This window comes from Gossypium hirsutum, chromosome A01, assembly GCF_007990345.1.
Source record: "Gossypium hirsutum isolate 1008001.06 chromosome A01, Gossypium_hirsutum_v2.1, whole genome shotgun sequence".
NCBI classification, from domain to species: domain Eukaryota; kingdom Viridiplantae; phylum Streptophyta; class Magnoliopsida; order Malvales; family Malvaceae; genus Gossypium; species Gossypium hirsutum.
In genome coordinates, this window is record NC_053424.1 from 16355050 (window position 1) to 16382399 (window position 27350).

General features: G+C 33.7%; 1 protein-coding gene across 1 annotated transcript; it reads left to right on the top strand.

The window, feature by feature from the left end:
• The first annotated feature begins 8716 nt into the window (after positions 1 to 8716).
• Positions 8717 to 16006, top strand: LOC107918195 (GPI ethanolamine phosphate transferase 3-like). The gene is given in 19 exon segments (XM_016847727.2): positions 8717 to 9329; positions 9416 to 9505; positions 9841 to 9960; positions 10048 to 10131; positions 10619 to 10696; positions 11016 to 11141; positions 11225 to 11302; positions 11640 to 11675; positions 11772 to 11827; positions 12562 to 12709; positions 12970 to 13411; positions 13499 to 13590; positions 13726 to 13990; positions 13993 to 14271; positions 14421 to 14556; positions 14700 to 14741; positions 14966 to 15128; positions 15565 to 15648; positions 15743 to 16006. Coding segments are annotated over 19 exon segments (2850 nt in total). The 5' UTR covers positions 8717 to 8942; the 3' UTR covers positions 15887 to 16006.
• Positions 16007 to 27350: the final 11344 nt, after the last annotated feature.

The following is a 27350-nucleotide window of genomic DNA, read 5'->3' on the forward strand; positions in this document are numbered from 1 at the left end:
CTTTTTTATAAAAGATGAAAATGCAGATATTGGAAATGAGGGAAATAGAGACTCATAACTACAATCAATATTGGAACAATTACAATCATTTAACCTTCCATTCGAAACATTATGTGTGCAAACATTAGCAATACAAACAATAGATATGTTATGCAACCTTTCACGAGTCTTATACGAGCCTACACATGCTCTAAATTTAACTCGAGATCAAATGAGGATCAATTTGCAATAGTTTCAAAACTTCAATTTGATGTCACAACATGAGGGTGTTCCTCGTCGTGGCATAGCATACTAACTTGGACAATGACCTCCTCGTCGCGTCGTGGCCTGAAGTCTAAAGCTTATCGCGATGACCATCGCTTGACATCGCGATGTGATATACTGTTTTGGTAAAAAAGAACCAAATGGTACCTATTTCAAAACTTACAAACCCAACCTATCAATAAGACCATTCAATATTACTTATCTATATCTTAAAACAGTATTAAATTCATGCCAAATAGTTCAAGCATCAATGCTTAAGTTTTTAACAAGTCCAACATATCATTCAAGCCTAACAATTCAATGCATTTCACCTAGCAAATATGTCATGAAATTCATTAGACTTTACCTATACTAAACTAACTTGAAACTTACCATTTCAATCTCATTTTAGCTATATAGATATATAAAATCAACATGCTAATCAATCATTCTGTATCAACTAAACACCAACATTGCTAATTCAAGTGTTACCAAATTTAATGCCATGAACACATTCAAGGTCATTATGTACTAGTTTCATCATAAGTTACCATCTCAACAAAACTTATACACATTGATATACATATTCCAAGATACTTATAAACATTAAAATCACATTCAAATATCCTAGATATACATGCCACAACTAAGATCCAAAATAACAAAAAAGCTATCGATTTGGTGATAGGATAGTGTGAGCTTCGAGTTGATCCAACTTGACAAGTTCTGCAAGGTGATCTATAAGGAAAAGAAAACAAATGAGTAATCATATAAAATGCTTAGTAAGTTCATAGGTATTTAAATAAGAAACGTACCTTATCTTACAATTAAACATAATAAACTAATTAGCTTGACAAAGTTTGCCTAACATGGTAAATCACAACAAGGTGAGCTTATCATATAAACAACCACAATGTCATTTACCCATATACAAATTCAATTCATTTTCAAATTAATATCTCAATATCATGCTCTTATTCAATTCCATATTTATTAATTCAAACATCAGTCTCATGTTAATTCATTTCAAATTTTCTTTTCATTAGATACTTAGTCCGATGAACTCTAGTAAATGGATTCAGTTACACAAATATCTCCGATATAATTGCTCGTCTGAGTTGAATACATATTCATGTCAGGTTACCAGTTCAAGCTGAACATTTAATGACACATTCAATTGCTTGACCAATCTGTAAATGTACATATAAGCTTACCAATCCAAGCTAAACCTTTAAAATGACATCAGGTTACTAATTCGGGCTAAACCTATGTCACATGTATCTTCGAGTCTGCAACAAATGTTGGATCTCAATAATCATTGGTAATCAATCCATACAAATGTGAACAAAACCTTTACTAAGTTCACTTGGGCATTTTTAACACATATATACATTTCTTTACAATTTAGTTAAATTATCATCTTTTGTACCAAATCGTAAACAATCCAAATTTCAACCAACCATACACATATTCAAAATTCAAATACGTAACAATTTAAAAACAATTATACCATAGGAACTTACCTGACAAAAAACAACAAATGAGATGAACTTCAAGGATTACTCAACAATTTTGGTCAAATTCTTGTTCTATACAATTATTCAATTCTATTTATCAATATCAAACATTGTAATATCACCCCATAATATGCAACAAATTTAATTTCATTTTTTGAATACCCCTAAATTTTTGCATCTTATTCAATTTGGTCCCTAAAATCAAAATAGTCATAACTTTCAATTTTAAGTTCCGATTTCAAAATTGATCTCAATTACATCCTTCTATGACACTCAATTATCTATTATTATAGAAATTTCACAATTTATACACTTTACTCATGTTCAAAAACTAACAATTAAACGTTACAATCTAGTCCTTTTTCACATCTAAGCTGAAAAATCTATCAATTTAACACCAATTTCTTCAAGAAATCATCAATGAAAACTTTCAAAAACTTTAATGGTTTTGCAAATTAATACATAGGCTAGCTAAAACAAGTTTCATGACCTCAAAAATATAAAAATTACAACAACAAAAAATACTTAATTGAACTCATCAATTGATGGACTAAATGTTGAAACCCTAAGGCCGATTCTTTGGCGTTCTTCTTCTTGAATATTCGGTGTTGATGAAGAAGAGAGAAAAATGAGTTCTCTTTCTTTCCACTTGTTTTGTTTAATATAAACATTTTATACATTTTGTAATTTAATTAAAACTTTAATAAATACTAATACTTACACATTCACCATTGTGCACTATACTCATTATAAAAATGGTTTATTTGACTAATTAGACCTTAGGTTAATTGCAATTTAAGTCCATAGGCCATTGGCTAATTAAAAATTTATACTGATAAACTTTTACAATTTAGTCTTTGTACCTCAATCAACTAGCAATTCAACAAAATTGCTAGACCAAACTTTAATATATTTTTATACTAGTCTCATAAATATAGAATATTAATATTTATGCACTTGGACTACAAAAATAGGGTTCCAAAATTGTTGTTTCGATACCACTAAAAATCAGGCTGTTATAAGCCCACTAGCCTTCCCTGTAAAGTAATTTGAGGACATATTATATAGACACATAGTTTCATCTACAAGCAAACTCTTTGTGTTAGAATTAAGTGACCCGAATTCTTATTTAAATAAAATACTATGGAAAATAAAATAAAAGTAAAATCCATATAGAACTAGACTTCTTTTATTTTATTTTAGAATAAGGTTTTTTAAACCTTATTAAACTCCATCTATTTTATATTGATTAGGATAAGGTGTTTCAATCCTACTAGAATATGGCTTTACAAGCCTATAAATAGAAATAGTCTATTCCTCTTGTATTGATTCAAATTTTCGACATAGTAAATTTTCTTCTCCTCTGCCCGTGGTTTTTTTTGGAAAGGGTTTCCACGTAAAATTTGTGTATTCTTTATTTTATTATTTTATTTTTATTTTCACAAATTGGTATCAGAGCTTCCGGGTTATTCATCTCGATCAAGGTAATGGCGTCTTTGAAGTATGAAATTCTGTTGTTGGATCGCAACACTAGATTTGCGTTGTGGCAGATTAAGATGCAAGCAGTACTTGCGCAGATGGATCTGGAGAATGCCCTGCTAGGGATAGATAAGATGCCTTCGACATTAATAGATGAAGAGAAGAAGCGTAAGGATCGAAAGGCGTTAACACAATTACATCTGCATTTGTCCAACGAAATTTTGCAGGATATGATGAAAGAGAAGACTGCCGCTGCATTATGGAAGAGGCTAGAACAAATATGTATGTCGAAAACTCTAACAAGCAAGTTGCATATGAAGCAACGTCTTTATGCTCATCGTTTGGAGAAAGGTGCGTCTGTACACGAACACTTAACAGTGTTTAAAGAAATTCTCTCAAACTTGAAGGCCATGGAGGTTCAGTATGATAATGAAGATCTAGGGTTGAATCTACTTTGTTCGTTGCCCCCGTCTTATTCAACCTTTAGAGACACGATTTTATATAGCCGCGAGTCTCTCACAGTTGATGAGGTTTATGATTCTTTAACCTCGTATGATAAGATGAAGCATGTTGTGGTTAAACCCGACTCTCAGGGAGAGGGTCTCATTGTTCGTGGGAGACAAGATCAGAATGCTGATGATGATCGTGGTAGGACACAAGAACGGAATCCTCGTGGTAAATCTAAGGGTAGATCGAAGTCTTCAAACAGAGGTAAAACTTGTAACTTCTATAAGAAGAAATGACACATTAAATCTGAGTACTATAAGCTACAAAATAAGATTAAAAGGGAGGCTACAAATCAAAAGGGAAAACAACCAGAAAATTCTGGTAAAGCTGATGTTGTAGAAAACTACAGCGATGGTGAACTTCTAGTCGCTTCTGTCAATGATTCTAAAGTAAGCGAGGAGTGGATACTTGATTCAGGCTGCACCTTCCACATGAGTCCCAATCGGGATTGGTTTACAACTTACGAAACAGTGTCTGAAAGTGTTATTTTAATGGGAAATAATGCTTCGTGTAAAATCACAGGTGTTGGAACAATTAAAGTTAAGATGTTTGATGGAGTTGTTAGAACATTTAGTGACGTACGGCATGTTCCAGAATTGAAAAGAAATTTAATTTCGTTGAGTACTCTTGATTCAAAAGGGTACAGACACACAGCTGAAAGTGGGGTTTTCAAGATTTCCAAAGGGTCCCTTGTTGTGATGAAAGGGCAGAGAAAGATTGCCAAGTTATATGTTTTGCAGGGTTCTACTGTTACTGGTGATGCAACTGTCGCTTCCTCTTCCTTGTCAGATGATGATATTACTAAACTTTGGCATATGCGCCTAGGGCATATGAGTGAGAATGGCATGGCAGAATTGAGCAAAAGAGGGCTTCTTGATGGGCAAGAAATTTGCAAACTAAATTTCTGTGAGCACTGGTTTTTGGGAAGCAAAAGAGAGCTCGATTCACTAGAGGAATTCATAACACGAAGGGAACGTTGGAGTATATTCATTCTGATCTGTGGAGGCCATCCAGAGTGCCTTTGAGAGGTGGAGCTAATTATATGCTAACTTTTATTGATGATTTTTCTAGAAAAGCTTGGGCGTTCTTCTTGAAGTAGAAAAGCGATATGTTTTCCGCATTTAAGTCTTGGAAAATTATGATTGAAAAACAGACAGGAAAACAGATAAAATACCTCCGCACAGACAATGGCTTAGAGTTCTGTTCTGATGAGTTTAATAGATTGTGCAAGTCAGAAGGGATCGTGAGACACTTGACAGCTCGTCATACTCCACAGCAAAACGGTGTTGCAGAACGAATGAACAGAATGATTATGGAGAAGGTTCGATGTATGTTGTCAAATGCCAACTTACCGAAATCGTTTTGGGCAGAAGTAGCCTCTACTGCATGTTTTTTGATCAACCGATCTCCATCCGTTGCCATTGAGAAAAAGACTCCACAAGAGGTATGGTCTGGTAATCCTGCTAATTATTCTGATTTAAAGATCTTTGGGTGTCCTGCGTATGCTCATGTTGATAATGAAAAATTGGAACCGAGATCCATTAAATGTGTTTTTCTTGGTTATAAAGCTGGTGTAAAAGGGTATAAGTTATGGTGTACTGAAAATAGAAAAGTTGTGATTAGCAGAGATGTTGTTTTTGATGAAACTGCTATACTACCTAACTTATCTCTTAAATACTCTTCCAATAAAAAAATCAAAAGCAGATGGAGCATCAGATTAATACAGAGTCGACTACTCAAGCCAGTACAAAAATTGAGAATAGAGTTTCTTCTTCACCGCAATACTCTATAGCCAAAAACAGAACTAGAAGAGAAATTAAACCTCCAAAGAAGTATGCCGAGGCTGATCTAGTTGCTTATGCTTTAAATGTGGCTGAAGATATAGATGCAAATCAAGAGTCATCTAATTATTCTGAGGCAGTTAGCTGTGAAGACTCAAAAAAGTGGATGTTTGCTATGCAAGAGGAGATGGAATCACTCCATAAAAATAGAACATGGGATTTGTGAAACTTCCTAAAGATAAAAAAGGTTGTTCGTTGTAAATGGGTGTTTAAAAGGAAAGAAGGGACTCTAGGAGTTGAAAAACCCATATATAAAGCAAGGCTTGTTGCAAAGGGTTACAGTTAAATTCCAGGAGTGGACTTTAGAGATGTGTTCTCCCTAGTTGTTAAGCATAGTTCGATTCGAGCTTTGCTTGGTATTGTGGCCATGCATGATTTGGAGCTTGAGCAGTTAGATGTAAAAGCTGCATTTTTTGTATGGAGAACTTGAGGAGGATATTTACATGTAACAACCAGAGGGTTTTATAGTCTCAGAAAAAGGAGACTATGTTTGCTTGCTGAAAAAGTCCCTTTACGGTTTGAAACAATCACCAAAGCAATGGTACAAGAGGTTTGATTCTTTTATGACTTCTCATGATTTCAAAAGAAGTAGTTTTGACAGTTGTGTTTACTTTAAGAAAAACAGTGATGGTTCTTTTGTGTATCTACTTCTTTATGTTGATGACATGTTGATAGCAGCAAAAGATAAAGGAGAGATAAGAAAGGTCAAAACCTAACTAAGTGAAGAATTTGAGATGAAAGATTTAGGACCAGCAAAGAATATATTTGGTATGGAGATTCTCAGAGATAGAAAAGTAAGTAAATTGTACCTAAGTCAGAAGGGGTACATTGAGAAAGTTCTTTGCAGGTTCAATATGCAGAGTGTTAAGCCTGTTAGTACTCCTTTAGCAGCCCATTTCAGACTTTCATCGACTTTGTCTCCACAATCAAATGATGAGATTGAGTACATGTCACATGTTCCATACTCTAATGCAGTGGGATCTCTCATGTATACTATGGTTTGTTCACGTCCAGATTTATCATATGCAGTCAGTGTAGTTAGCAGATACATGGCAAATCCTGGTAAAGAACATTGGAAAGCAGTTTAGTGGATTTTAAGATACTTACGAGGCACTACTAATGTTTACTTACAGTTTGGAAGAACTAAAGATGGAGTCATAGGGTATGTTGATGCTGATTTTGTTGGAGACCTTGATAGAAGAAGATCTCTCACAGGTTACGTCTTTACAATCGGAGGATGTGCAGTTAGTTGGAAAGCCACTTTGCAAACTACAGTCGCTTTGTCTACCACTGAAGTTGAGTACATGGCGATTACTGAGGCTTGTAAAGAAGCTATTTGGTTGAAGGGACTATTTAGTGAACTCAATGAAGACCTTCAAATCAGTACAGTTTTTTGTGACAGTCAGAGTGCCATCTTTCTTACAAAAGATCAAATGTTTCATGAGAGAACAAAACATATTGATGTTCGGTATCATTTTTTTTGTGATATTATTGCTGGTGGTGATATTGTTGTGAGCAAAATTAGTACTCATGAAAATCCTGCAGATATGATGAATAAGTCACTTCCTATAACCAAGTTTGAGCATTGCTTAGAATTGGTTGGTGTTTATTGTTGAAGTTAAACCCTTAAGGGGTTTTATGGAAGAGGTGGATAACTTGTTCATTAAAAGTTCGCAATGAAGAACTTGTTCATTGAGAATTTGTGTCAAGGTGGAGATTGTTAGAATTAAGCGACCCGAATTCTTATTTAAATAAAATACGATGAAAAATAAAATAAAAGTAAAATCTATATAGAACTAGACTTCTTTTATTTTATCTTAGAATAAGGTTTTTTAAACCTTATTAAACTCCATCTATTTTATATTGATTAGGATAAGGTGTTTCAATCCTACTATAATATGGCTTTACAAAGCTATAAATAGAAATAGTCTATTCCTCTTGTATTGATTCAAATTTTCGACATAGTGAATTTTCTTCTCCTCTACCCGTGATTTTTTCCCGAAAGGGTTTTCACGTAAAATTTGTGTAATCTTTATTTTATTTATTTTATTATTTTTATTTTCACACTTTGAATTGTACATTTGCTACCATTGAACCACTAGTTTCCCTCACCTTGGGTGTTAATTTCAATATTTGTAAATCTGGACTTGGATCTTTTACAATAAGTGAAAAAGTGAAGGCTTGTCAATATAATATTCATCTAGGTTACATTAACATCATCTCCTTTTCTTGAAAATTTTTAAAAAGAGCTATAATTTTTCAGAAACTGACGTGATGAATAGTATAATCTAATATAAAAACTAGGCCTAGATTAAAGGAAGTCATCAAACTAGCTTATTGGAAAAGCATGAACTAGGATATTGGTTGAAATATGAATTGCAACTCATCCTCTTACTTAGAAAATCAACAACAATTTATTACAAAAAAAGGGAAATCAGTAGCAATTAGATCTACTAAAGCCATATAAACTAAAATTCAAGTTGACAAAGAGTCGAAGATGCCTTCCATAAGCAAACCAGTCGAGCTGTAAGGGTAGTAGGACGAAGCAATGGGAGTTCCAATGGCTCAAGCAATATACCTAGCATAGAATCCATTTTTGTAAAAAAAAAAAAAGAAAAGAAAGAAATCAACCGGCTAATCTATCAATCTTGCATCAATTGGGAAATAGAAAGATTAATTTTTCTTCTCAGTTTACCCAAATCCAAAAATTGAGAAAAACCCTAAAAAAATTCTACTTTATTATTTAAAATGTCAGTAAGATATTTGCCAAGAAAATCAATAAGATGACATGTAAATATGTATATATATATGTTAATTCAGCTTTTCCGTTAAATAATTTTGATAATGTTAGTACAAGTGAATCAATTTATTAATAATAAAAGTTAAATGGTGTGATTTGATTAAATTAAAGGTTTATAATTTAAATGAAAATAAGAGCTAAGTTTGGAGATTTAAAGTGCGAACTACTCAATAGACAAAGTAAAACTGTACATACCAAAATAGATATTTTAAAAGTAAAGGATTAGACTAGAAGATTCAATAAATATAGGGGCCAAATATGGTATTATCCCAAAGTTATTAACACATTTAATTTTAAAGATCACTTTTCCAAAAATTTGTGTCGCGGAATCTAGTTAACCTAAACGTCTTTAATGGACGTTTGCCCTTTTCGCTGCAAATTATCATCAACGAATATAACTAATTTGGCCATTTTGCCCTTTCCTAGCCACTGCTACCACCCGCTACGGCCGTCACCTTTCTCTTCCACTTTACAGTGTCCCTCACAATCACTGTTTTCCATTCCGCTAATTTACTTTTAATTCCGAAACCAACCGCGTCAAAAGGGAAAGTAACAATGTGGGGATGGTGGAGATTCGGAAAATGGACGGTCCTGATTATGTTCCTTCACATCATTTCCATTTTGATCTTCACCAAAGGCTTTCTCTTAACCCGAACTGAACTTCCCCATTCCAGCCACTGCTCTGATCTTTCTCAATCTCCTTGCCATTCGTCCCCTTCTTCTTCTTCTTGTTGGACCAAGCCTGCCGTTGACCGTCTCATCATCATTGTTCTCGATGCGCTGCGATTTGATTTCGTTGCTCCAAGCTCCTTTTTTGAGGAAAAACAACCTTGGATGGATAAGCTCGAAGTGTTACAGAGGATGGCTTCAGAGAATCCTTCTTCAGCTAAGATTTTTAAAGCTATTGCTGACCCACCTACTACCAGCTTGCAACGTCTGAAGGTTTCTTTTCTTTTCGTTTTACAAGTTTCAAAGTTTTTAGTTCATGAAAATAGCATTTCACGGTTTTGTTTTGTTGATTTTATCAGGGATTGACAACAGGGGCGCTCCCTACTTTTATCGATGTTGGGAATAGCTTTGGTGCTCCTGCCATTGTTGAAGACAATTTCATTAATCAGGTTTATCTGATCATTGCTCTTTCTGTTTATGGAAGTGAAAATTTGAAGTGGATTTGAGTAGAAACTCCAATATTAATTTCTTTTTAGAATTGAAAGTTCTTTTTTTTTTCCCTCTAAGAAAGGAGAATGCATGCCTTTCCTTTTACATGGAACGATTATGCTGGAGTAGTATGACATTTTAGTTCTTTAAAAAAAAAACTGATTATTCTATTATTTTCTACTTTTTTCCCGTTTAGGATGTAAAATCTAAGTAGCAAAGTGGTTACCAAATGAAAAGCTTAATGTTTATTGGTGTTTTTCATTCTAATTTGTTTTACTTATTTATTTATTTTCAGTTGATTCAAAATGGGAAGAGAGTGGTGATGATGGGAGACGATACATGGACACAGTTGTTTCCTAATCATTTTAACAAATCCTATCCATATCCTTCTTTTAATGTTAAGGATCTCAACACGGTATGCCATGTTTTTAACTGCAATTCGTCGAAAGTGACTCTGTATTTAAATGGTTGCGATAAATGATGTCAATGTTGTTTTATTCAGGTAGATAATGGATGCATTGAACACCTACTTCCATCATTATATCAACAAGACTGGGATGTCCTTATTGCGCACTTTCTTGGTGTGGTATGATTAACATGGTTTATTTCAAGTTGAGAAAGTTTAGATAAATATTCGGTTAGTTAACTATTCAGTGTTATTTTCTTTTGGAGCCTGAAGCTGAATATGAATATCTAGGGGCTTCTTTATTAGATGTTATGCTAATTATTACTAATTCTTTGGTGGAATTGTTTTCCTCTTCCTTATTGCCTCTTCACCTAGGTGTTATGCTACTTTTATTGAAATCTAATTTTACCTTAAAAGTGGAACATGCCCTGAGGAAAAAAAAACTATCTAAACTTATTACCTTTACCTTGTTTAGTGTAAATGTATCAATTGATATGTTCTCACCGCGTGCTGCAAAGTTCGGTTAACTGATTTAAAGCTATTGTGGATGATTCTTATGTTTCTAAAATTACACGAGGTTTCTAAGATTTTGCATACGGTTACACACTCCCCCCAATGATCAAAATGGCAATGATCTCCACCGTCTTATGGACTTCTGTTTGGTCAGGATCATGCAGGCCATATCCATGGTGTTGATTCCACTCCAATGATCGAAAAACTGGAGCAGTACAATGCAGTTTTAGAGGTAATTTCTTGAAGCAATACAGTTGTTTCTTTCAAATGGTTTAGCATCTTTACTGTTCTGCTTCCATGGATTCTCCATCATTTTTCTCTTCTATAATGAATTTTTACTTTTTTCACTGACTTTTGAAGAAATAAACAGCCCCAACCAAACCTACCTGTTTCGCAAAATTTTCTATAGAGAACTTATTTTTGCAATTTAGTCTTCTGGTGGCTTGACATGGAAAATATCTTGTAGAACTCATGTTGCATTTACTTCTATTTTTATCCTTCTGTTGCTTCCTAAGAGAACATTTAGCTTTTATGTCTCTGCCTGAATTCAGAAAGTAATTAAAGAGCTCCAGAACCAGTCTGGACCTGGCAAGTTACATGAGAATAGTTTACTTCTTGTAATGGGTGATCATGGACAAACCTTAAACGGGGATCATGGAGGAGGAAGTCCTGAGGAGGTATGATGCTTATATTCTGATCTACGACATAGAAATTTAATTTTATTATTTGCTTTTTCAGTCTTATTTGTTTTATCATGCAGGTTGAAACATCAATATTTGCTATGAGTTTTAAAGATTTGCCTTCCCTGCCATCTGAATTTGATTCTTCATCTTGTGAGGTAAACTTGTAATTTCCTCACTCTTTCAATATATGTTGGCGGCTTCTAGGAGGAATAGAGATTTTCTTTCTCTTAGGCTGCTTTTGTGTGCCTTTGTTGATAAAAGTCGAGAAAGAGAAGGAAAAGAGCCTCAATACATTAACATTAGAGAAAACTTTAACTGTAATTTTTTATCAGGTGCCTTGATTATAATTTTATATTAGGGTTCCGTATGCTACAACATTTATTTGGGGGAAAAATTTTTGTCAGATGGTAACAAGTTTATAAATTTTATTTAGCATTCTCATGAGCCAGAAATTTTTTTTCTTTTCTCATTTTTTTTTTCCTTTTGTTGTAGCCTAGCAAAAATATATGTATCAGCTCCATCCCACAGGTTGGAATAGTCTTTTACTATTTGTAATCCCTAATCACTTTCCTTTGTGTGTTTTCTTCATTTAAAACAAGTTTTAAGTCATATCATCTGTTGCAGCTTGATTTTGCAGTAACAGTATCATCGCTGCTTGGTGTCCCCTTTCCGTTTGGAAGGTGCCGTGTAAGCATCCTTTCAGTTACATTTTTTACTATGTTCAGCATGCATCATTTCATTTCTTGGACTTATTTTGAAGTCATTTTGTATATCTGCTAAGTAAATGAAGCCTGTTCGTTGCATTGGTGGGTTGGACTAATACTATTTAAACTATCCTTGGGATTGACCCCTAAAAGGCTAGGTGTTTTTTCCTCTTCCATATGATCTTCATTGGCATATCTGCATGTTGGTAGGATACACCTCTGATTTTTAATTTTCAATTGGGTAATTAACTAAATTCAATTGTCAATTTTTCATACTGCAAATTTCAGGGAAAAGCTGTTACTCATCCCATCATAAAAATTACAGGAATTTTTTTTTTTTGAAGCAGTTGCCTTTTAACTTTTCCCCTTCACAGCCTGTGGTTTTTATCATTGCACAAAACAGTCACTTAGAGTAGAATGAAAGTGCCCTTTAGTTCAACAAACTCCCATGTACCATGATGCTGCCTTCTCACCCCACCTTTTTTCCCCCTTAAGAGATTGTTTTTGATAGTGGCTCTTTATGCAGTTTAGAATTTATGGTCTTCAAGAGCTGTGACGTCTTTATGTCTAAATTCATGCCTTAATTTTTGGTTTATATTTTACTGACTTTAAGTATGTCCTCTGCATTGAGAGTTGTAATGCTCTTTTCACTTTTCATAGTTCCATGAAAAATGTCATGCTATTGATTGACCTCCCTGTTCTTTTTGCAGCATCGGGCGTGTTAATCCTGAGTTATATGCTTTAGCTGTTTGTACATGGAACTTGGATGACGATAAGACATGGAACAACCAGGGTCAAACAAAGTTGGAAGAATGGTTGCAAAATTATGCTAATGTCCTCTGCATCAATTCATGGCAGGTATTTTTTTTTGCTTTGATCTTGGTTCCTGGCTTATAGGTATCAACCACAATGAGAACTTTGTAGACTACACTTTGCCTTTAAAAAGGTACAAATACAATAGTTAACAACCATGCATTTCCTGGTAAGATAACATTGGCTAGCAGTAATAAAGGTATCAGACTAGACATAGCTGCAGGTATAGCAAGGTATATTATTTGTTTGAAGCACCCTCGTACTCACTATTTGTTTCCACTCTCATACTAATTCTTTTCTTATAGGTGAAAAGATATATTGATGTTTATTCTGCTTCATCAGTCATCGGATTTTCCTCTGAAGACCTATTCCATATATCAGATTTATACTCTAAAGCAGATGAGAATTGGTCATATACTAAGAATTTATCTTCGTACAAACATGGAAGTTCCAACACATCATTGCCAGTTCTCAAAAGGCAAATAGTTGCCTATTCTAATTTTCTTTCTTATGTTGCTGAGCTGGCTCGTTCCAAGTGGACTGAGTTTAATTTAAAGATGATGGGCACCGGCATTGGGATTATGTTATTATCTTTATATTGTCATACGCTGGCCATTAAGAAGCTGAATAAGTCCTATGGTGTCTCTCTTCTGTCATCCAGAGATTCTGGAATTTCCTTTGGGTTAATGCTTACTTTCTTTATGGTACTGATACGTGCAGGGAGTCTACTTTCAAATAGTTATATTTGTAAGTTCCTGAACCTGATATTTGATGCAAGCATCTTTTAGTCATTGTTGCTGACAGTCCCACTATTTTTTTCTTCCTTGAGATCAGTGAAAGAAGGGAAAGCTGCAAATTTCCTCTTGGCCACTACTGGCATCATGACATTACGTTATTCTTTCATGAAGAACAAGATGCTCATTGAAGTGAGTGTAGGTCTCCTTGAGTCTAAATACTCCCCCCCCCCTTCCTTTGCTCTTTTGGGTCCCTCTTTTACCTGTGCTGTAAGTCAGTATTAAATTATCCTTTATGCTGCTAATTATGTCTTGAATGTATGCCAGGCAGCTATATTTCTTCTTTTGACATTCATTTTTAGGATTGCTATTGAAGTTGGTCTTTACAAGCAAGCTGCCACTTCTCAATTCATGAGTTCATCCTCTTCATGGATGCTTGGGATTTCTATAAGCCCATCGTTGTGGACATATATGGCTGAGATTGTGCCGATTCTTGCATTGATCATTTTAGGTTACTTTTTATACAAGTCCATTTCTAGCTGCTGTTGGGGAATTCCAAAATATGTTATCATGGGAACAATTTTAAGCTATTTCTCATAGCATTGCATTGGATTTCTGAAAGCAACATATTGGATCTGGCCCATTTTCTTAAAGGATTTGGAAAAAATTCCATCCCTCGGACAGTTTATGCTATCACACTTGTTCAGCTGTCACTGTTGGCAATTGTTCCTATTTTCAGCAAGGAGGAAACTTCAAATTGCAGAGGAAGCTTGTTTGTTAAAATGATGTCTATTTTATCTGCATGTAGTTCAACAATTATTATTCTCCAAGGAAAACAAGGTGCATTGGTTGCATTAGGATCCTTGTTAGCAGGTAATTTTCCTTGTATTTACTTTGGCGGTACATATGATCTTGATTTCCTTTTCTTACCAGGCTATAGAGTTCTATTTTGCTAGATAAATATTGTCAGATTGTTGGTTTTAATGACCTTTGAACTTACGTGTTAGCATTTCTTTTTACAGGTTATTGCATGATGAGGCTTCAAGGCATAGAAAAACATACCGTCAGTGGAACTGCAGGAATTTCAATTTTGGGCCCTCTTCCTGTTTTGCAGTGGAGTCTGTTAGCTGTGTGTCTGCTTTTTGCAAGTGGTCACTGGTAAGATGCCTGTAATTCTTTGTGTGGTCCATTTCATTCTGACTTTTACTCACTGTGTATTCAAGGTGTATCCATGCAAAGAGCTTTTACAGTTTTATTAGCAGATGCAGCTATGTCTGAATCTGCCCTAAATCTTTCTTCAGGTGTGCTTTTGATGGCCTGCGATATGGTGCTGCATTTGTCGGGTAAGTCTTTTGGTATGTGTGTGAATTTTTGTGTCTTCTATTCCAAATTAACTTTCCAACAGAATCAACTGGGCTTCAATGCTCACATTTATCCGTCTTGATCCCAAAATTAATTAGTGGATGTTTTTCCCTTGAACAACTGAATTTTCTCTAATAGAGTTTTGCAACAATGTATTGCTTTTTGACCCAACAGATGTACCTAGTGACCCTTGTTTGATTTTCAGGTTTGACGAGTTCATTCTCATACCACAAGCAATCCTCCTTACAATCGATACATTTGGATTTTCTCACATCCTTTCTGTATTTGGACTACCTCTTTTTGTTGCATTTCCATCTCCATTCTATCAGACCGAGCACAAAAGTCTCTTTCCTATAAAGTTGTTTTGGGTAAGTTTTTTACTAGGATATCTATTTTCCTATGATGTGTTTGGCAAATGGGATCATGGATAGGATGCAATGAGACAGACTGATGAGTGAATTCCTTTTATTTTAGTATCTCGTTTTGTTGTATGCAAAATGGAAGTGTTCTTGTCTTATTTTACATAATCTTCTCTCAAAATTATTTAAGCTTACACCTTTGCTCCGATAGTCTTCTCAAATTTGATTGCTAATTCAATTATTTCTTTCTCCTAAAATTCTAGAGATAGGCAAATATGGTATTGAATTATAGTAGTTCATCGTATCTCATGTACGTTGATTTCTCCGAATCAGATATGTGTTTTCTGATCTGTTATGATGATTCTTTTTAGTATGATTAGTTTCAATTTAATGTTAGCTTTCGTAATGAGAAAGATATGCTAATAATGATTCATCGTTGTTTTAGATATTTATGGTGTATGGACTCATTACTGCTATTACCGCCACTGCTACTATACTATGTGTCACCATCCAACGGCGGCATTTAATGGTACAGTAATCTTTCCATGGTAACTTTGTATGGGTTGAATATGAATCCAGCCATATTTGAGAGCCATTAAAATCTGCCTTTTCTTCACTTGCAGGTATGGGGATTATTTGCACCCAAGTTTGTTTTTGATGTGGTGGGGCTTATCCTTACTGATCTCCTCATTTTTGTGGCATCCATTTACTACTTTGATGGAGTAGAGGATCGTATTGGCAATGCCAAATTGAGGAGGCTCTGGTAGATTCATTTAGCAGATAAATAATGAGTATATGACATAGAAAATATTGTTCAGAAATATGCCAAATCAAAAATTTTGCAGGATATCATTTGTAGTAGAAAGCATTGGGAGTTTTTTTCTTTTTTTTTTTTGGCCAAAAGTTTTTCATGTATTAAATTGAAAAAATACAACCATATAAAACTGTCAAATATGTCAAGCTCATAAATCCTAGAAAAGAGCCTATGAGAATAATAACCAAATCCCGTGAACTATCTAGGAAGAAAGCAGGTTGAGAGCGATATCAAGGTGGCCTGGAAGTCCATCCTTGTCCAAGATAACTCATCCACAGCAGCCTTTATCCTAGGATTACACCGTTGAACTTGAATCTCTTAAGGTTACCACTCAAAATAACCTCACAACCCATTTTCCATGGACCCCAGCAAGTATATAACATTACATCACCTTCATCCCCCAAAATATTTACGACTTAGCTAAATTAAGAAACCAAGAAACAATGTTTGTAAGCTCTCGTCTTTCAATCTTCAAACCAGATTGTCCTTACCCATTCATAGCCCGGAAGAATATGTTCAATACTCTCCTCCATGCATTGCATATTCCACAAATAGGAGAATAATGACACTTTTCTTTCATTAGTAGGCAAAACATTGCATTGCATCTTATCAATGATAGACGAAGATGCTAGTTTCCTCCAATGTTTTGTATCCTGATTAGTTTATCCTTCTCATCTCTATCCCCCACCTTGATTCTTAAAATAGCATCTTTCACATCATTGTCAATCCAGTGTTCAATTTTCGATAAATCCCAATTCCTTCTTCAGTAATAAGTTTAGCTACTTTGGAAGGCAACTGTGACTAATCTTTAGCATTTTCAATTCCAATAGCCTATATATCCTCCCCATTCATAATTTGCCAAATCAAGGTCTCTTTAAGAAAAAAATTCCCCTCCAGTCCAATAAGGACCCATTAGGATAATACAAGCCCTTTAAAATCCTCACCCATAATGCATTTGGTTCTTGAATCATCCATTATACAACCTATCATTCATCGTCGCCGACCATCATAACCGACAACTGTCACTCATAAAACGCTGAGCTCATAGCTACAATGTTGTAATATATTGAATGACTAATTGTACAAAATAGGATGAATAATTCTTGGTACAATATCATACTTCGAACCTTGTTTCCAATTCGTAGTCCCAACAACAACTGCCATGATTGCTATGCACCATATGATTTGTGTATTGTAATTTATGTTGATCTTATTGCTATGTTGTTGTCACCAATTGTTGTCCCCCTACTCCTCGGAAAATATTGTGGTGTCAATTTTTCTCTATTCCATAATTTTAAAGCTAATTAATCTTAGTTAAAAAAATAACAAGTCTAACAACTCCAAAATTTCAATTAAAATTTTCCTTTTAAAAGTGTAATGTATCTTACTATTGTATTCAACATTTATTAATGTGTTTTTCTTATAGATATAGATATGAAAATCAATTTTAATGTTATTGTGACTCTAATACAGTAGAGGTTTTACTTAATATTAATTCTTCTTCATAGAGGCAAAAATCAAATATTTGGACTGTAACATATGGGGGTTGGACTTAGGATAGCTTATTTTTATATATTTGTATTAAGAATCGAAATTACGTGATTTTATGATTTTATGAATTTAAGAATATATTTTTACTAATATATTTTATTTGGATATTGTTTTTTCATTCTCGAAATTATTATTTTATATTGTTATAAGTAAATCTTTTATCAAGAGAAATATGATTTAAAATTAATTTTATTAGTAATGTTATTAGTATTACATAATAGATCATGTTTAATTATTTGTGACAACTATACCACTACTTATCATATTATTAATGCTATTTTAAGATAAGCAATGAAATTGAATTCAGTATAATTAAAAACAATAGTAGCAGTGAGATTATTTACTATAGGAGTATGTATTTTGATTCAAACTCAACTGTAGCGTTGAAGTGAGAATAAAAATAACCATTAAGGATATTAACTTTTGTATCCAAAATAGATACTTAAAAATTAGATCTCATATTAAATAATAAAAAATTTATTAAAATTTATTTATGTTAAATAATTATTGTTATCAATTAAATTTAAATTTTTTTATTATCATATATCTATTTGTCTATGATTAATTCATATAAATTTTGTAATAATAAAATTTATATATTTACTAAATTATTTTAAAACTCAAAATTCAAACATTAAAAACCCATTTATAAATACTAGAATTTTTATCACACATGGATTGATTTGTTGCAATTTGTTGTAGCAAATTAAACTACTTTCTATACTTAACGATCTTGTTAGAAAGCAATTTCGTTAGGTTTTTATTTAGTTTTTACTTTCAACACTTTGGAAATAAAATGAGCAATTTCGACATTTTATGACCTTGTGGGCTGGAGTCGGCCTAAAGTAGACTAATATGTTAGGTGAGTGTGCAGAACATCTCTTAACGACAAAGAGATAGTAGGCTGCTTTCGATGTTGCAACACGGAGTTAGGATGTCGCAACACAGCAAGCAGAAGACCCAAGGAGCAGTCTGCCAAGGATGTTGTGACATAGGCCAGAGGGTTTTACGACACAACCTTGAAGACATGCCCAAAGACGTATACCGCCATCAATGTCGTGACACAAACCATAGAGTGTTGTGACACCGACGCGATGTGGCCACTTAATGAAGTAGGGGTGTTTTCATCCGCACAACGTAATTTAAGGAAGATTAGTCAGCCATTTTAGGTCAAGGATGAGATGCTAACCATATGCCTATAAATAGGATTGCATTGAACAGTTTAAGGGACCTTTTTCCTCCCATTTAATTTTACTTTCATTCGCAATTTAGGTTTTTACTTGTAATTTTTATTTCAGTTCTTGTTTTGTTCTTCGAGAGATCTCGATTGTATATTTGTCAGACTCATTACGGATTTTTGTTTGAACTTTAATATTTATATATATATATCAGGATCTTTCTTATATTTACTTTTGATTTTGTAAATGTCTATCTTTCAATTTAATTCTATTGTATGTGTTAGATCCATGAGGAACTAATTACTCAGGTAGACTAACGAGTGGATGTATGAGTAGTTGACGCCTATGTAGAGCTTCTTAGCAGATCAATTGGTTGGGAAAAGAAGAACTTAAACCCTAGGATTGGCGACCCTAGGAAGTCATGGAGGTAGAAATTAACCAGAAATCGATATGGTATACCGTGAAAACCTTACCCCAACCCTGCTTGACTTGTGACATCGAGAGATAAATAGTGCTTGACAACTCATTAGGTTAGTGGAAGGCCGAGAGACACTGCTAGGTTAATGACTAGTTGACTGAATTTCTATCGTGAATTTGTATTTTGGTTGCTAAATTGATGTCTGGGGTACTGGTTTTAAGGTTTGGAAGGGTTGGGATTGCTTTCGCATCAAAACTGTACTAGATATGTACCTAAAACATGAGAAAATGAAGTTTAGCAAAAGCCAAAAATTTGGTCTATCGACGCCATACAGCTGTTTGGCCGACTGTGTACAACACACGGTCGTGTGACTATTAAGAGTGTGGTCGTGTATGAGACACAGTCGTGTGATGGCGATTGTGTGACCGTGTGGGCTACACAGGCAAGGCCAATTTGGGCGTGTGGGCCCAAAATTTTGAAATTTTCCCTAAGGTCACACGAGTTATTCCGATTGACTGTGGGCCTACCGTAAGGGTGGTAAGTGTAACAGTCCGATTGTGACCATAGTCAGAATAGTGGTTTCAGGACCACAAATCTGAGTTTGAAAAATATTTTAATATTATTTTCTGTGTCCATGATGAATGAATTTGCATCTGTGAGATTTTTGTGATTTAATTTTTCTTTTTTCGTACTGAATATTGAAAAAAAAAGATCTAATCGCGTAAAGTGTAAAAGCTGTGTGCTAGATGTTAAAAGTACCTATTTGATTTGGCTTATTTAAGTGAGGGTCTTTGCATGTCAAATTTACCATTTATGTTAATGGTGGACAAGTATGGACATGTAGTTGTTAAGTTTTAATGTTAGTAGTCAAGGGCAAAAATGGGAAAATGTTTATTAAAGTTGTTATAATAAAATGAAAACATAAAATAATGGCCATTTTATCATTTTTATGGCCGAATGAAGCAAGAAAAAGAGCTAAAATGGGGTTTTGATATTCGGAATTTGTAATCCTTGATTAAGGTATGAATTTTCGTATGCTTTTGATAATTTCTACGTTTCTGTGATTGTTGCTTTGTGTTCTTCAAAACCCATGTCTGAATTTCTGTTTCTGTTGAAGATTATGAAATGTGCCATTGATGATTATATGAGCTTTGTAATGTTTTTATATGGATTATGAAAGATATAGGTGAGTTTATCATGCTTTGTTCTTAAATTTTTTTATGGAACAGAGCTATTTGGGCTAATTTGTGAAAATGAGGTTTTGAAGGACTAAATTGTGAATTAAATATGTTATTTGGGATTGTATGGAAGATATGTATATTCAGCCAAGCTATAGTCTTGGTGAATTTTTCTTATTTGTGATTTTGTGAAAAATGGACTGAATTGTCAAAGTGTGAAAATGTTAGGGATAAAATGCAAAGTTCCCTAAATATGTATTTCATGGATTATTTTGAATGAAATGAATGATTGAATGGTTTAATTTTGAATTGTATTAGATCAAGAACAAAGAAAATCGAACTTAGATCGAGGAAAGTCCAAAATAGTTGAATAGTCGACTCATTTCCGTTTGAAATTCGTACGAGGTAAGTCAAAATACAATTACGTGTTAAATTGATTGAATGTTCTATATACTAGTTATAATCTGTATTGAATGGCTGTGAGAGCCTGATGAATGAATTCCGAGTAAATTCTGATAATATGCTAGTATCTGAAAAGCTCTGTATGTTTCTAAAGGAACGTTGTCATCGATCTGAGATATCATGTAAGACCGTGTCTGGGACACAGGCCTCAATTTGAGATTTACATGTAAGACCATGTCTGGGACATTGGCATCGTATCTGAATTCGTGTAAGACCCTGTCTGGGATAGAGGCATCGATACTGAATTACATGTAAGATCACGTCTGGGACATCGGCATTGTACCCGTTTATGAGTATCTGTATCGTTTCTGAACCATCTAATGATAGAGTATGACATATGGGAATGAATATATGAAATGTATAATCTATACAGGTATGTTTGTATCGTACTAAATTTTTGAATATGAAAGACTCTGTTTCTATGAAATAATGAATACGAAGTATGTATGAAATCATGGAAATGAAACATGACATGTATACAAGCAAATGAGCATAGTTAGGCTCATGAACTATTCTGTGAAATGGCTATGAATTCTTGCTGTTGTTTTGTACTTTATATGCTTTAATAGTTAAACCAATTGTATTTGACTTACTAAGCTCTTTGTAGCTTACTCTGTGTGATTTCTATCTGTTTTACAGTTATCGTAGCTATTGAAGGCTCGTGGACAGTCGAGGATTGTCACCATACTATCAAACTCATTTTGGTACTTTTGAAAGTGTATATATTTTTAAGTATGGCATGTATAGGCTAGAATGTCTATGTATTTAAGTTTTGATATGTATATATGTTATGCCATGAGAGTTGGCTAGCAAATGGTATGTATGTACTTAGTTTTGGTAAATGGTTTGTGATGCCAAATTGTGTATGCTTGTAATGGATATAAGGCTTTATTTATGGTGATCATTTTGAGATATGATAAGTTGAGGAAATGTAAGTTTAAGCATGAGTTAGAAGGTGCCATAAGTGAGCAATGAAATGAGCATTTTGGCATGTTGTTGTAAGAAGATTTTTAATGTGTTTTGGTATGAATTTGAATAGGTTATTGAATGATGATGATTTAGTTATAATGTAGCATGTTTTGAGCATGGAATTGGCTGAAAATTTTGGTATAAATGTTGTTTAATATTGTTTGTAGAAATGACCCAAAAAGGGATGGCAAGTTGGCTTAAACCAAGCCTGCATTGTGTCACACGGTCAGGGAACACTGCCGTGCCTTGCGGCCGTGTATGCAAAGCAGTAACCTCTTAAGATCACACAGTTAAGACACATGGGCGTGTCATATGGCCGTGGGCTTAAGTCAGTAGCCAGCTAAGTATCACACGGCCATGGCACATAGCCGTGTCTGTTGGTCGTGTGTAAAAATCAGTATGTATATTCTATTTTGGCACGGCTGGACCTCATGGGCATATCTAGTGCCCGTGTAAGGCACACGTCCTGATCACATGGGCTTGTGACCTCAATAGAATTGAAAAAATTTTCTAAGTTCTGAAAATTCTAAATGTGTTCGGTTTAGTCCCGACCTTTTCTAAAAGTATGTCTTAGATCTTGGAGACCTTCATAACGGATGAATGGTTGAATTGCTTATGCATTAATATTATGTGATATCCGTGATTCTGTATTGATCTGTGATGTTCTGTCTGTCTAGTAATGCCCTTTACCTATTCCGGCGATAGTTGCAGGATATGAGTGTTATAGTAAAGGCTAACTAAACCTATTGTATGTAATCTGTTAATCTGATAGTCTGGTCTGGGTAGGAAACTGATATATATGTCTGACTGTTCTGCATAAGTAAGTATAACATCTGTATACGAGCATGTTAATCATGTGATTCTGTATTTTTTATCTATTATCTGCATTTTGTATTTGTATTTGGGGTTGAATTTGTATATGTGGAGGAAATAATCTGTACGGTGACCTTTCGCCTAATTTCTGGCAGCTTGATTGCACATTATTCTGTTATCTGTCGCATCGATGCTATATGGTGTATAGGGATGGGTGGGTGTTTTTAACCCCACATGGTGTGATGGGATGGTCGTAAATGATGTGTAAATGATAGGGGTAGGATTTTGTATATCTATTCCATTTATCTGATTCTGATATCTGTATCTGTTAAGGACTTAGGTCCAAATATGTATCTGCATATGAGATTCTGTGTATGTTGCATGACTATCTCTGTTGGGTTACACACTGAGTTTACGAAAGCTCACATCTGTTTGTCTGTTCTGTTCAGGTAATCCTCAGACATAGGCCGGTCGATGCGACGGAGGCTCGGCGGTAACTACTTGTAACAGCCCAATTTAGACCCTAATCGAAACGGTGGTTTCAAGACCACAAATCTGAGTCTGAAAAATATTTAAAAATTATTTTCTGTGTTTATTTTGTGTGAATTTATATCTGTGAAATTTTCGTGATTTAATTTTGTCATTTGAGTGTCCGATTAAATAAAATGACTTAATCGCATAAATTAAAAAATTGGGTAATTTAATCTATAAGGGCCAAAATGCTATTGGCTTAATGGAAGCCTTGATGTTGCAATTAGCCCATAAATTATAAAGTGGAAGGCAATAGGTTATATTATAAGGTTTTGATATAAATTAAATAAGGTTACTTTAATAAATTAATATTATAAACTATTATAATATAATATATATCCTAAAAGTAAAATAAGAAGCCAAATTCATATTATGTGTTTTTTAACTGAAACCAAAATAAGAAAGAAAAAAAAGAAAATAAAACCTAGTTCGGCCATTCTCAAGCTCGATTAAGGTACGTGCTTAGCTCGGTTTTTGATAATCTCTACATTTTTGAGATCGTTACTTAGTAATCTTCAAGACCCATGCTTTAATTTTTTATTTTGATGAATATTTTGAGTTGTGCCATTGTTGAGAGCTTGTGATTTTTGTTGTTTGATGATGAAATATGAAAGATATGTTTTAGATTAACATATTTTGTATTGGAGTTTTTGATGATTTTGAGTAATTAGGGCTAAATCACAAAAGTAATAATTTGAGGGACTAAAATGTGAAATAAAAAATATGGGCTTGTATGAACACTAGGGGTATTCGGCCAAACATGGGTATCTTGAAATTTTGAATATTTTGTGTTTTATGAAATAGAGACTAAATTGTAAAAAGTGTAAATGTCAGGGTAAAATAGTAATTTGCCCATTTATTTGTTTTTGGACTAAATTGAATGAAAATATATTTGAATGAGCTTAATTTGAATATGTTTAGATCAAGAATCAAAGAAATCGGATTTGGATCGAAAACAAAAATCATCGTCTAGCTGTCCCGTTCCGTTTTATATCATCCGAGGTATATAAGTAAATAGAAGTTGTTAAATTTCAATATATGTGATTAATAGATAGTTATATTTATTAAAAGTAAATTACAAATCGATATTGAAAATGGAAATAATCTATGTTTGATAATTATGATGAATAAGATTAGTATTAAATGTGATGACATGAATTATATATATGTTAAAATGTTGGTTATTTGTATATTAATTACAAGCCTATATTCGGCTAAATGAAATATGTAAGTGACATTTAAATGTGAATCATGGTTAAATGTGTATATATATGATTATTTAATGATAATGTGATTTTGGTTATGAATGATAATTTTGCTAATGAACTTATGTACAATTTGGTCGATTTTAAAGTTGATACCTGGAAGTATATGTGGCATCAATATGTGACTCCGATATTTATGTGCGAGTAAGTCCACGTTTAATACGTTGTCATCGATATGTGACTCTGATATATGTGTACGAGTAAGTCCACGTTTCATACGTTGGCATCGATATGTGACTCCGATATATGTGTGCGAGTAAGACCACGTTTAATACGTTGGCATTGATATGTGACTCCGATATATGTGTACGAGTAAGACCCTATCTGGGGCAGTGGCATTGATATGTGATTACATGTAAGACCATGTCTGGGATGTTGGCAATGTACGGTATATGTGATTATTCGAGTGTCCTATCCAATTCTGAATGGTTCATCGGGTAATATTAAGTTAAGATCGAATAAAAAATCGAGTTAAAAGGTTCAGGTATGTATTCATACTAAGTTATGAAATTATGGTAAGCTAGATACTTGAATCAATGATATAAATGTTATTTGTCATTGTGAATTACATATATGCATATGTAAAAGTATACATTCAGTTTAATAATGTATTCATGATATAAATAAAAATATATGTGTATATGAAAATTATAAATGGTTAAATGTTTAGTATATGTGAATTTGTAAATGTGATTTATGTATATTCGTATATGAATGAGTATATTTGGCCAAGGGTTTATATGTGACCTTAGAAGTGAAAAATAATTATGATATTAACTACATGTGTATTTATTCTATTTAGATTTGATGCATAGTTATATGTTTGATAAATGCGTATTTTTGCAAGTTTGAAAATGTATACGAATATAATATAATGATTCCATTTTTTTATAATGAAACATAAATGTTATTGAGTTACTTAATTGCTTATGAATTACTAGCTATGAAAGCTTACTGTGTGTGTTTATGTTTGTTTTTGTTTTATAGATTTTGGAATCTAATTACGAGCTCGGGGATCGTCAACAAAGTCCATCACACTATCGACTGTTTTTGGTATTTTATAAGTTTAAACTTGAGTCTATGGTATATATAGGCTAGATTATATTTAGTTAAGTTTGAATTTGAATATGTATTAAGCCATGAATATGGCTTGTTTATTTTATTAGGTTCGATTTTAAGGTTTGATCAAATTTTGATTATAATTGACATGGTTGGAGTTTATTTTGGTATGCATATTTTATGATATGTATGATTTGTGTTTTGGTGATATGTTTGTGATGCTGATTGTAATATTGAAAAGGAAATGTGTTAATGATGAATCATTTGGCCATGAAAGTAGCTCATTTTGGATGTATGATTTGTGGTATATTTGTAAGGTGATTGATTATAAAATTTGGCTTAAGTGAGGTTAATATGGTTGATAGATATGGATAGGTAAGATGTTTAAGTATAAGTAAGTTTCGGTTTTGATATATATGTGTGAAGTGGCTGGCACATTTGGTAAGGGTTGTTTAAGTATGGTTTTGGTTTAAAAATATTTTGAAAACATCGAGCATGCTATATGCGAATGATATATTTGACATATCGATGATGATATAGTCATATGATTTAATATGATTAAATAGGTGAAATGTTGTGTTAAGTATGTACAGTGAGATTTAATATGTTTGTTCGAGTATGATTTAAATTGATATAGTTATATGAGTATAGAATTGTGATGAGTAAAAAGGAATATTTGATTTTAATATATTATGTAACACCTCTCACTCGTATCCAACACCGGGACAGGGCTCGAGGCATTACCAGACTTAAACATTCATAAACATACAAAACCAGGTCATTAAATTTCGCCCAAAATTAAAAATTTTAGAACATATACTATCATCCCTTAAACAGGCCATTGAGGCCTAAAACTTACATTAAGGCAGTTCAGAATGAAACCAAAAACATTCGGGAAACTTTGGGCGACTTAATAAATTTCTAGCTTTGGAGTGTCACATGCCCGTGTATGAGGGCCGTGTGGGCTCACACGCTCGTATATCGTAGGGCACGCTCGTGCCCTCACCTCGTGTCCAAAACTTGAGCATTCTGTTAAATCAACACGGCCTAGCCACACACCCGTGTACTAATTTGATTTAAAGTTTTAGGTGCAGGGGACACACGGTCACAGCACACGCCCGTGGGAGGAAACCGTATGTCACACACGACCTAGTCACATGCCCGTGTGTCTATCCATATGGACTCTGTTGGGCTATTTTCCAAGCCTAGGTCACCCTTTCCTACCTCTTATGCATATATAAATTTCCAAGTTTGAGAGAAAACATGACTTTACACTTATAAAAAAAAATCTTAATAAGGCTCCTAGTGTAGAAACCTCATATCATCGGTTTCACGCAAAAAGGTTATTTCTCATTTAGTATTCATGGGTTCTTATGTTATTGTATTGTATTCCAGAACTTGGCTCGTTTTTGAACTCATTGCCACTTGCAGCATTCCATCATAATAGAGCATGAACTTGCAGATAAAGGCAGGTCATAACCTACTTTCAAATGTGCCATTTTCCATGGCCTTATACAAAAAGATGAATACATCTTTACATTCCTTTATTTGGCAATTCAAATGAAACATATGACAAAATAATCAAGACCCTATACATGCCATTAACAAAATAGTAGTGTCTATATACCAAAACTTGACCAGTTGATAGTGTGTAGACTCTTTAGCCGTCTTCCAATCCTTATGAGTCCTCGAACTCTGTAAAACAGGGAAAGGAGAGGGGGTAAGCATTTTCATGCTTAGTAAGCTTGAATAACCGGAAAGTGAACTTACCGAGTAATTAGCATACAACCATACTTAATTCATAACATCATCCATTATGACATGATTTCCTATCACATGCATTCAATCAATGAGTTAGTCATTTAACTAAGCATATGTAAATTATATAGACGAGCTCATCATTCAACATTTTATTCATATATATATATCCCATGTTAATCTCGTTGAGTTTCTAGGAATTCTTGATAGATTACCCATTATCCGTCAATTCTTA